We start from the raw sequence: 12914 nt of genomic DNA, 5'->3' as shown, positions 1-12914 counted from the left end.
CAAACTGTCTTACACATGGTGGCACACTTGGCTGGTGTTGCAGTAAACATACATGATTCAGGGGAAAGAGCGTTAAGCTATCATGTCGCTTTGGGTTGAGTGGAGTATATGCTCAGTAAGATCATAGTAAGATAATTATAATTCTTGTACCCTATGTTTCTAAGAATAACTGTTGACATGGAGGCTCCGGAACTGAATCGTAGAATCATGGAATGGTTATAGCACTGAATCTGTGCCGGTGTAGTCAAGCGCCATGCTCAAAACAAATCGCCCTCTGCGAGATTCAAAATACATTTCTGAAAAATGGAACCACAGGATGATTCCATGATAATATGGTAAACATTATTGCCTGCTGGAAATCATGATGTGGAGATGCCGGCGTTGGACTGGGGTGGGCACAGTAAGAAGTCTTACAACACCAGGTCAAAGTCCAACAGCGTTTGTTTTGAATCACAAGCTTGACCTCCCTCGAAACAAACCTGTTGGACTTTAACCTGGTGTTGTAACCTGGTGCTGGAAATCAGGCAGGGACAAACAATTGCTCCATCATAAGAAGGAGACTTCACCTGTACGTTTACACTATGCTTTGCTCAGTAAAGAGCAGCCTGCATACCAGCAATCATTTCACGGTGAGATATTCATCAGTACCCTTGTTCATGTATAAGGATAGAAAGAGTAAGCAAAAAAAAAAAGCCACCAAACCCGAATTAAGCAGATGACTGATTTCTACCCCTTCGTATTTTAATTTTTGAAAATCTCTGAACTCATTTGCCATATATCAGCATTGGAAATTATAACTAAACGTACATCTTCAATTTGGATCACTGTCACTGCTCATGCCAGATCTCCATTGGTGTTTAGTCCTCGGTTGCTGCACCTGGATTGGTTACCAGTAATTTTGCTCCCAATTTTAACAGCACAAGCAGATTTTGATTGACAAGGTAATCAAGGATTATGGGGCACAGGCAGCGAAGTGGATGTAAGGCACAATAAGATCAACAATGATCATACTGAGTGGTGGAGCAGGCTATACCGGCCGAATGACCTACTCCCCGTTTCTATTTTTTGTGATCTTAATGGCTTACAAACAATGGCTGTAAGAAGCGCTGACAATAATTCTCAGTCTAACACATTCTAACACTCATCAGAATGATCAAAGGAAAAAAAGTTACACATTTGTAAGTAAGTATCCTCAAACCAGACTATCAAAGTCACAACAAAAATATGTATTTTACTGCACAATATCCTTTGCCTGATGGATAAGAAACAACAAATTAACCACCATACATTGTCCTGGTTATCAATAAATCATTTATTCACAGATTTGGCTTGTTTATTAATTGTAGTATGCACCACACTTAGTCACATGATGACTACTGTAAAGCAATGACATTTCACATGAGTTAACTTCCACCACTTGCTACAAAATAGTCTGTAGATAAGATCTTCGTGACCTCCGGTGTTGTCTGATACACAGAATAAATTATTTTAAAATTGTAAAAGTTTATCCATGTGAAAGTTATTTCATCTTCAAGAATGGTTTACACAGTTGATACAAGTATTCTAACATAAATTTTAGGTACTTCTCTAATGAACTAAATATCAAACTGTGGATCGTTACTTCAGTTTTGTCATATCATACAATACTGCTGTTCAGTGATTGTTGATGGTACACACAGAAACGATCCTAGTCACCTATCTCACCGTTCTATGCTCTGTGTAAAGTACTGTTCAAGCAGAGTTTCGCCATACTAGATTTTGGAATAATTGAGTTGTTTATCAATGATTTACAATAATATTGATTAACTGCTACAACTTAATTTGAAAACCAAGTGAAAGATAAAAGTCGTTGAAGGAAAGGCAATGCTCGCTGATTATATTGTAGAATTCAGGAATCAAGAACTGGCAAATATTTCTCCATCGCAGAGATTCAGAATCCTGTAAATGACAGTAGCATTTTTGCACCATAACAAATGGATTTTTTTTAAATAGAGAGGTGGTCAGAGACAGAGTCAGTGTGTCTCATGATGCAAGGAAAACACAGTGCCTAAATGGGTAAGAATACAGACAATGGCTGAGTTGCAAAGCAGCTGGATTCACCTACACCTTCACATGCCTTGTGCTTTTCCATTAAACCATGCTAGAATCAATACTGTTCATATATCAGTGCAACATTGTCCTAGCTTGACTAACTAAACATTCATTATTTCTTAAGAAATGATTTATAAAATTGCACTAAGCAATCAGAGCTTGGTAACGTGAACAGGTTTCATTAAAAGGGAGAATTTGGTGAGCGAACAGTCTCAGAAGAGCTTGGTGAGTAATCTTCAGATTCAGAGTTGTGTTCTGGTGCATTAGTTTGTACCACGTAGCCTCTCCTTACATCCTGGTTGCATCTTCTTCGGAAAACCTGCCTCTCCTTATCAAGAGCGGTGGTCTGTCAGGGTCATAAAATAGTAAATGAGAAAAAAATCAAGTTTGGGACAAAGATAGGAAATAACCTAACATTAAACAATATTACAATCAATACTTAATATACATTTCATTGGTATGCTTCATTCGTGGCTATTTCATCATTTTTGCTCTGCTCTTTAAACTTGTGATTTTAGCAGCGTTCCAGTATTGGCATCGGTCACATTGCATAATACATCATTTATTGTTAATTCATGCCTGCAGGACATATTTGTTCAATTTAGCTTTCTACTACACAGAAAAATCATTTTACTGTATTACACTCACGCTGAAATGGGAAATTCTTACCAAAGTAAATCCAACCTCATGATAAGATTTTTTTATCGACAGCCCTCCATATATTGTAAGATCTTAAGCTCAAGATTTTTAATTCAAGGTCTTTTCCAAGTTTTGGAATGGATGCCTAAAATGCGGGAATACTAGGACCTCTGTTAGAGCGAGGCTGGGATGGCTTAAAATCTTTAATTTGCCCTCTTCGAAAGGGAGAAAGGGATTCAATTTCTCAGTTCATCTTTGCTGCCCTCACCACACCCAGCTCTCTTTCTTATAAATGTACACTGCTTCCTAAGGTTACGGTGTGCATTACCCTTCAGCACTTAGGTCAAATGGTCTTCATTTGCATTTCAGGTTTGAAGTAGTTCAAGACTTTCTTTTTGAATTATAGTCACAAACATTGACTTGCAGATTTTGCAGACTGTGATCCCTAAAACAACAGTAAAATCCTGGAATTCCATGTAATAAAAACAGAATTTACTTACTCGGTCACTATAAGCCAATGGCCCTGATTACATGAACAATATAGACAAGGTCACTGGTTTTCTATTTGCACCGAAAAACAAACAGAATTATATATTATAACAATCCTAAAAGATCAGTAAAATTGCACTTCCTCCATTTAATATAAATATATTTCAGAATATTCATTTAACACAAACTTACTACCCTGCTTATCTATGCATACTAAATAGAAAACAAAACTGAACATGTTGAATTTACAGAGGAAGCAACCTTGGTTAATCGTTAAACCTAATGATGTTCATATGTATTAACTTTCCCATTATTGATACATTTATTATGTCAGTGCTGTATTTTATTTCTGATTTGATGAGGCATAAGTCAATGATCTATGAAAAATAAAAATCAGAAGACAAGTAGATTAAAAAATGAATGCATAAACTAAAATAATTTTAAAAATAATAAAATTGTGCTTTTCATATTCTCCCTGAATTTAAGTCTTTCTATCAGAAGAATAAAAGAAATGGGATCAGGAGTAGGTGCACCATTCTATATGACTATGGCTGATCATTAACTTCAACTCCAGTTTCCCACCCACTTCCAGTATCCCTCGATTCTCTGAGATATCAACAATCTATCTATCCCAGCCTTAAATCTATTCCACGATGGAGCAGCCAGAACCTTCTGGGATAGAAAATTGCAAACATTTACAACCCTTTGACTGAAAACAATTTCTCCTCATCTCAGCACTAAATGATTGGCCCCTTTTCCTGAGTGCACCCCTGGGCTTGAGGTTCCCCAGCCAGAGGAATCAACCTCTCATCGTTGTCTACTCTGTTAAGCCTCTTTTGGAATCTTGTATGTTTCAATGAGGCCACCTCTCATTCTCCTATAGTGCAGAGCAGATAGGCCCAATTTACTCAGCTTCTGATCGTTGGACAACCCTTTCATCCCAGGAACCAATCTGCTGAACCTTTATTGAACTAGCCAAACCTCTTCCTTAAACTTGGAGACCAAAACTGTGCACTGCACCTCATGTGTGGTCTCACCAAAGTTATGTACGATTGTAGAAATACTTCCTTATTCCTGTACTCCAGTCCCCTTGCAATGGCTAACATGCCATTTGCCTTCCTAATTTCTTGCTGTACGCCCAAGCTTCTCTGAACATCAGCATTTACAAGTTTCATATCTTTTTTCAAATATTCTGCTTTCTATCCTATTTTCTACTCTTACTACCAAAGAATAACTTCACACTTGCCCACATTAACTCCATCTGTCACCTTGTTGTCTAATCACTTAACCTGTCTGTATCTCTTTTTGTATCCTCAGTTTATATCCCGACCTAGCTTTGTATCATCAGCAAACATAGATACATTATTCTCAGCATTTTGTCTTAGTTAATATAGATTGTAAATAGCTGTGGCCCCTGCACTGATCCTTACAACGCTTCACTAGACAGTGTCTGAAACGTACAAATTCCCCAACTCTTTGCATAAAAGCAAATTACTGCAGATGCTGGAATCTGAAACGTAAGAGAAAATGCTGGAAAATCTCAACAGGTCTGGCAGCATCTGTAGGGAGAGAAAAGAGCTAATGTTTCGAGTCCGATGACTCTTTGTCTAAGCTAACAGACAGAGAAAGTGGGAAATATTTATATTGTGGAGTGAGAATGAAAGATGAGTCATAGCCATAGAAACCCAGGGAAACCAGGTGCTAATGGCCACAGAAACCAAAGGGAAAGCGTGCTAATGGCAGTCCCGAGAGAGAACAAATGATGTGAAAGGCCAAACAGCAGAGAAACTAACATCAGAGGATGAACTGCAGATGTGGGGGGAGGGGAAGGGGGAAGCAAAGAGGAGAAAGGTTAAGGAAAGGTGGATAAGATTGGGGGGGGGGGGAATTAAATATATATTAAGAAAGAAAGAAATGGTAAAAGACAGTTAAAATGAAATGGGATGAAAACAAATGGGTCGAGGTGGAGTAGACCTGATCATCTGAAGTTGTTGAATTTGATGTTGAAACTCTTTGTTTCCAGTCTGTTAAACAATCTTTTATCCATGCTAATTATTACAACCAACTCCAAGAGCCACTTATCTTGCGGATTAACCTGAAGCGTGACACCTTATCGAATGCCTTTTGGAATCCAAGTATAAAACGTCTACTGGTTCTCTTTTATCTGCCCTACTTATATCGTCAAAAAATTCTAATAAATTTGTCAAAGATTTCCCTTTTGTAAAACCATGTTGACTTATAAAATTATACAATATTAAGTGCATTAATATGACTTCAGCATTTTCCAGCACTTTCCGAATGTCTCATGTCAGGTTAACTGGCTTATAGTTCCTTGTTATTCCTCGCCCTCCTTTATTGAATAGCAGTTACATTTTCTAATTTGCAATCTGCTGGAAAAAGTATAGAATTAAGAACATTTTGGAAAATCATATAAATGACATTCACTATCTCTGTTGATTCCTCTTTTAACAGCATAAGATGTAGGCCATCAGGGCCTGATGATTTGTCAGCTTTAATCCCTTAAATTTCTCCAATACTTTTCTCTGCTTTATGATTGATTACCTTGTCCACTTTTGTATCCATACAGAATCCCTACAGTGCAGAAGGAAGCCATTCGGTTCATCGAGTCTGCACCGACTCACCAAAAGAGCACCCTACCTAGGATCACGCCCTTGCCCTATCCCTGTAATCCCGCACATTGATTGCGACTAATCCACCTAACGTACAAATCTTTAGACACTAAGGAGAAATTTAGCAGGGCTAATCCATCTAATCTGTACATGGGATGACGCAGGAGCATCCAGAGGAAACTCTTGCAGACACAGGAAGATGGTGCAAACTCCACACAGTCACCCAGGGTTGCAATCGAACCTGAGTCCCTGATGCTGTGAGGCAGCAGTGCTAACCATTGTTGTCACTCTTATTAGCACCTTGGTTACCCTATTTTATTCATGCAATTTGTGTCTTCTGCTATGAAGTCAGACACAATATTTATTCAATGTAGTAGCCATTTCCTCTTCTCCATGGTAATGTCACATCTCTCTACCTCAGGTGACCAACATTAATTTTAGTTTCTCTCCTTTTTATACACTTGGAAAAGTGCTTACCTAGCAGTCTGTTTTTATATTCAGGGCTAGTTTCCCCCATTTTTAACAACTTTCTGGTGGCCCATTGATCCTCAGGCTTACTGCTATTCTGTGTAACATTGTAACCCTCTTCAAACACTATCTTTAACTTCCATGAGCCATGGATGGGTATTTCTCATTGAGTTTTTGCTTTTTAATGGAATGTATTTTTGTTGGATATTTTTAATTGCCTCTTTAGCTGTTTTCCCACTGTTTATTTAATGCCATGTGTTTACTCAATCAGCTTTAACCAGCTCTCCCTCATACTTATATAATTGGTTTTGTTTACAATTCTTGTTTGGGAGTGGAGCATGTTTTTTTCAAACTTAATATGGTATTCAATTGGATTATAATCAATTTTTCCAAGATGACCTTTTACTATGAGATTAATTTCTAACCCTACCTCGATGCACAATATTAGATCTAAAATAGCTTCCAGGAAACTGTCACAAAAACGTTTGCAAAGCCATCTTCCAGATTACCTCCTCCAATTTGACTGGTCCAGCCAATATGAAAATTAAAGACCCTCAGAATTATTACATTGCCTTTATTACGAACTCCAATTAGTTCTTGCTCAATCCACTGATTAGGGAATGTATAAACTACTACCGTCAGTGTTTTCTATTTCTTGTTATCCCTAATCTCCACCGACACAGTGGTTAGCACTCACAGCACCAGGGATTCAGATTCATTTCTGGCCTCTGGTGACTGTCTGTGTGGAGTTTGCACTTTCTCCCAGTGTCTGCGTGGGTTTCCTCCGGGTATTCCGGTTTTCTCCCACAGTTTAGATGGATTGGCCATTTTAAATTGCTCCTTAATGTCCAAGGATATGCAGGTTATGTGGGGAGTTAACCTAGTAGGATGCTTTTTCAGAGGGTCGGTGCAGACTCGACGGGCTGAATGGCCTCCTTCAACACAATTGGAATTCCATGAAATTGGTTCTGCTTCCTGATTTTCTGGGCCTTTCTCACTACCGTCCTGATATCATCCTTTATTATCAGGTCTGCTCCAAATCCTTTTGTATTATGCCTGACTTTTTGAAATGTTGTGTATCCTGGATTGCGTATTTTCCAATATTGGCCACCTGGTAACCATGGCCGGGATTCTCCCCTACCCGGCGGGGCGGGGGGTCCTGGCGTAGCGGAGTGGCGCCAACCACTCTGGCATCGGGCCTCCCCAAAGGTGTGGAATTCTCCGCACCTTTGGGGGCTAGGCCTGCGCCGGAGTGGTTGGCGCCACGCCGACTGACGCCAAAATCCGGCGCCAACGGCCTTTGATGCCCACCCCCCAGCGTCGGGGCTGGCCGAAAGGCCTTCGCCGATTCGCGCATGCGCCGGTGAGTCAGCTGGCGCTGACGTCACCACTGGCACATGCGCAGTAGGGGGGTTCTCTTCCGCCCCCGCCATGGTGGAGGCCGTGGTGGCGGCGGAAGAAAAAGAGTGCCCCCACGGCACTGGCCCACCCGCCGATCGGTGGGTCCCGATCGCGGGCCTGACCACAATGGGGGCACCCCCCCGGGGTCCGATCGCCCCGCGCCCTCCCCAGGACCCCGGGGACCCGCTTGCGCCACCAATCCCGCCGCCACCAGAGGTGGTTCAAACCACGGCGGCGGGAGAGGCCTCTCAGCGGCGGGACTTTGGCCCATCGCGGGCCGGAGAATCGCCACAGGGGGCTCGCCGATTGGCGCGCCGCGATTCCCGCCCCCGCCAATTCCCGGGTGGCGGAGAATTCCGGCTACGGCGGGGGCCGGATTTTCGCCAGTCCAGGGTGATTCTCCGACCCTGCAAGGGGTTGGAGAATTTCGCCCCATGTATCTGTAATGACGATTACACAGAGCCATTTATCTCTAACTGTACTACTAGTTATTACTGTGAATGTTTCGCACATTTAGACATGAGCCTTTAATTTTTGTTTACTTATTACTTTCATGGACTATTACTGCTGAACTCTCCCCGTTGCTGTCCCACATGGCTTGTACCCAAATTGCTGCTCTATTCTATTGTCCCTACTTTTCTCTTTAGGTTTCTAAAACAATATTTACTCACTTGTTATACGATTCACTGATCCCAGCCTGGTTTATATGGAGCCTATCCCAATGAAATAGCTCCCTATTTCCCAAGTACTGGTGCCAGTGGTCAAGCAGCTGGACCCTATTCCAACTGTCATGTGTCTCAGGGAATAATCCAGAGATTATTACATGTGATGTTCTGCATTTTAACTTTGACCCTAACTCCTTGAAATCTCTCAGCAGAACATCAATTTCTATATTGCTAGTTCCTATGTGGACCTTCCACACTAAGTTCACTTCCAGCAGCGAAGAGATGTCTTCACCCTGGCATCAGGCATGTAACACAACCGCTGGTACTCTTGATGTGACTGAAACGAACAATATGAGGCCTGCTGACTATGCTCCGCTAACTACCAAATTCCCTTTCACTCCCCCACTTGATACCTGCTCACACACACTAATATTCAATAACTCTGTATAGTGAGGCTTTTACTTCCATAAGTCAGGTTGACTGGACTGTTGCTTGTGAGGTATAATCAGCTTCAAAAGCGGAAATAGAAAACAATTTAACAAGGAAAGCAGTGAGCGTTCAAGTTGCAATACTTGAAGCGTTAAATTAGATTCATTATTTTATGGATACCCAGGTTTTTTTCTGATAGTTGGGAAGATCAGAATAAATTAATGATGGCATTGAGCTACTGTCACCTTGCTGGTATGGAACATTCAACATTCTGAAAGTCATTAAGAATTATAACACAAAATATAGATTAGGCATATGCTGAAAATAAGTATAACATATCAACAAACTGCTAACTTTAAGACTTTGTTCTCGGAGCGTGGTGGCACAGCTTCTACTGAAAAGTTAGTTAAGATTTTCTATATATGCATAAACTTCAGAAAGGTGCCAACCAACATGTTGCACACCTATGTTTCATAGTGGCTTGAGCTGCTGTTATACTACATCGACCCATCTGAGACTAATATGTGTTGAGTGCAATGCTGCAGCAGAACTGGAGTTATGTCGTAGACCGCACAGTACTGAGTGACAAAAGAGACTGCACAAACATAAATATGCACCACCAAGACAGATATAGAAATTGCGTCACTGGAAATTCCACATCAGGAAAAATGTCATAGCCTCTGCATTACAATGTAACAAGCGAAATACGAAAGTCTTTTTCGTAAAGGCAATGAATGCGGAATTCATTGTTTTCCGTCAAGGTACAGATCAGCCATGATCGCACTGAATGCTGGAACAAATTCGAAGAGCTGAATGACCTACTCCTGTTCCTATGACTCAAGTTTCAGATGATCTAAGTTGAACTGCTCGCCACACCTGTACAGAAAAATGTCTTTGTATTGGAGTCTATGATAGCAATGTTAAAACCCAATATCACTTGCTGCTGTACAGAACACAGACTTCAATTTACCAGGGATTGTCTAGTCTGAATCTAGTATCTTTCTTCATAATTACTGCAAAATTGTGGCGTATACATCAGATAACAATTTTAGAGATCCTGGCTAAACCCCCATCTGCATTCTTCATAGAGAGGTGAAGATGCCAATATAGATCAGTGATCATCCTGGTCGGCATACAGACTTTACTGTATCTAAGTTCTGCTCCTGTCTCTAGATAATGCAAGGGCGCTATTATCTAGGGCTGATAGTCTTGGTCTTCAAAGAGATATTATTTCTGTTTAGTTTTGCCTTCAAGTAAGTCTGTAACAGATCATTGTTTTAAAATGGAAGCATTGTGATTGAGGCCTGCAGACTGTCATTGTCCTGTATGATGCATTGTTCCTGGTTCCTGACCTACTGCAAATTGATGGTGTTAAACCCCTTTTGGTTTGAACCATGGCAGATGAATGCCTAATTCTAGGGCCCTCCTGGAAGATCCAGTGGTGAAGTGAAATTGGGCAGACTATTATGCTGCTGCTGTTAGTGGGAATGCAGGTGAATATTGAATAATATATAATTTATCCCATACAGCTGTGGAAAGCAAATTAGCTGTTACAACAATGTCCTCATCTCTGTCATAAGACCACAAAACATAGCAACAGAATTAGGCCACTCGGCCCATCGAGTCTGCTCTGCCATTCAATCATGGCTGATATTTTTCTTGTCCCCATTCTCCTGCCTTCTCCACATAACCCCTGATCCCCATTTAATCAAGAACATATCTATCTCGGTCTTAAATACACTCAATGACTTGGCCCCCTAAGCCTTCTGCGGCAAAGAGTTCCACAGATTCATCACCCTCTGGCTGAAGAAATTCCTCCTCATCCCTGTTACAATGGATCGTCCTTTTAGTCTGAGATTGTGTCCTCTGGTTCTAGTTTTTCTGACAAGTGGAAACATCCTCACCACATCCACTCTATCCAGGCCGTGCAGTATCCTGTAAGTTTCAATAAGATCCCCCCTCATCCTACTAAACTCCAACGAGCACAGACCCAGAGTCCTCAACCATTCCTCATACGACAAGCTCGTCATTCCAGGGATCATTCTTGTGAACCTTTCCAAGGCCAGCAAGTCCTGGAAGGAGCCAGGCTAGAGAAGAAATATCCCTTACTTCAGCAAATTTCACAGTGGCAGTGCCATTTTCACAGTAACTTAATTGAAGCCTACTCGTGACAATAAGCGATTTTCATTTCATTTCATTGGCATGACGGAATATGGCTCCAAATCCTGTAACAGGTGGCACAGCTCTATAGCTGCCCTCTTCCTGAATTAATGTTTGTGGTGTCAGGTTTTCTCCATAATTGCCAAGTAGCTGTGCTTCAGACTGTAGGCACAAGTAAATGATGTTATGGGGGATGCGGCCAGTCTATGTCTGGTGCTCTGGTATCCCTAGCATTCTTTCACCGCTTTCTTCAGTCTTTTCCATTAAAGCCAGTGACACTTGAGAACTGAAAGCAATGTCTAAAGTACACCAGTGTGGCAATAAAAGAAGTGAATAGTGAAGCTTTAAGAAGTCAGTCTGGACACATATGAAGCTAGCTGGCATTTAGCCTGAAATGGATGAGACTATCACAACGTACATGTAACCAGGAAAATAACAATATTTTTAAAAATCAATATCTAGAATCGTATGTGAATTATAATGAATATCTCAGACAGCATGTTGCCATTTGGCAATGAAATCAGGAATTTAATGTGCGGTGTAGAACATGCAGGAAGCAAGTGAGTTAAAGATCTCATGATTCTCATGTTCGCACATCCTGCTGAGATGAGCACTTGCACCGCCATTCACGCTTTATGACTTTTAATCACTTCAAAAAATTGAAATGCATTAACCTTTATGACAAAAAAAGGTTCTCAAAACAACACAAACACCCAAAAAATAATTTAATATCAAAAAGTAGATTATTCGAATCTTAGGTATTGCATTGATTGAGCAGAGATTAATGTGCGGTTAAAAATGTACATTCTAAGAGCAAATGCAAGTATCTGAGTTCAATAACTATGTTGATATACTAATGACCAGAGTAAATGTTTCTGAATGTTTTATGCTGGAATAGGGGCCCTTGTGCTGATTAAAACCCTCTGTTGGTCTTGATTTTTCTTTTAAATTTCTTTGCCCTTATTCCAGAACAAAAAATGTTAGTACAGCCAAAATAACTATGTAATATATTTTTAAAATAACCTCAAAATTGTGGTACAATCAATATTTTTGGGAGAATCTAAAGTTAATGCTTAATAAAATGGATTTAAGAGTCTTTCAGGTTGTGATAATGAGTCACTGATGGTATGTTAGAATTTTACAATACTGAAATTGGAAGCAGAAATCCCATTACTGCAACCTGTTTTAATCGAAGTTCGAGATCAAATAGCCATGAAGAGTATTAGTTTTCATGTTAATATGCTTCTCTAAACTGCAACAGCGAAATACACAGTTCAAGAGATAAATTGTTATGACATTTCCCATCATTCTCAGCTCTTGAGCTTGCACTTGAGAACAATCTCTCCATTTAATGTTTCTGATTTGTTTTTTACAAACATGTTCTGGGAAAGGGGATACTTTCTTATTTTGGGAACCCAGTGTAATTGTTCAGCATTCTCCTCGTCCATTTATTTTGACCAAATGGTAATGTGCCTTGATTTTTAATCTCTGTAGAGTGCCCTTAATTTAATTAGAGGCATTTTTCATTTTGCACAGCAGTTAACACAGGATTTCTCTATGCTGGTCTGCCAAATCAGCACCAAATTGTGGGGAATTTTCAGCTTTAGACCTATGCGGAATAGAAATTGGGTTACAGCAGCTCACATTCAGTTCATGCAGGATCTATGCAACTAAAATAAGGGAAGCGACTCTCATACCATCAGCCTGGACTGGAATCACATCCAAAGCACCAGGGGTGAAATATTCTGCTCTTACCCCCTGAATCTCAAACCTGAATTAATCAACATTCTATACTTATCTTTTAGTGATCAGGGAAGGATGTGGACGTTGTTGGCTACGCCAGCATTTGTTGTCCATCCTTAATTACCCTCGGGAAAGTGGTGCTGAGCAACTTTCTAGAACCGCTGAAGTTCATGTGGTTATAGATACACCCGCAGTGCTG

At 40.5% G+C, this 12914-nt stretch overlaps 1 protein-coding gene across 4 annotated transcripts in view; it reads right to left on the bottom strand.

The window, feature by feature from the left end:
- Window positions 1–1291: 1291 nt before the first annotated feature.
- Window positions 1292–12914, bottom strand: part of dclk1a (doublecortin-like kinase 1a) — a 475245-nt gene continuing 463622 nt past the window's right edge. For 3 of the 4 annotated variants that reach the window (XM_038818045.1, XM_038818044.1, XM_038818047.1), the window contains one exon: window positions 1292–2437. In XM_038818045.1, the coding sequence (XP_038673973.1) occupies window positions 2380–2437 (58 nt within the window). In that variant the 3' untranslated portion in view covers window positions 1292–2379. Of the gene's footprint in view, window positions 2449–12914 lie in introns of all 4 variants that reach the window. The other variant, XM_038818046.1, reaches the window with a different exon arrangement.

The sequence above is a fragment of the Scyliorhinus canicula genome, chromosome 14, assembly GCF_902713615.1.
Source record: "Scyliorhinus canicula chromosome 14, sScyCan1.1, whole genome shotgun sequence".
NCBI lineage: Eukaryota > Metazoa > Chordata > Chondrichthyes > Carcharhiniformes > Scyliorhinidae > Scyliorhinus > Scyliorhinus canicula.
This window is presented reverse-complemented; position numbering and strand designations above follow the sequence as displayed.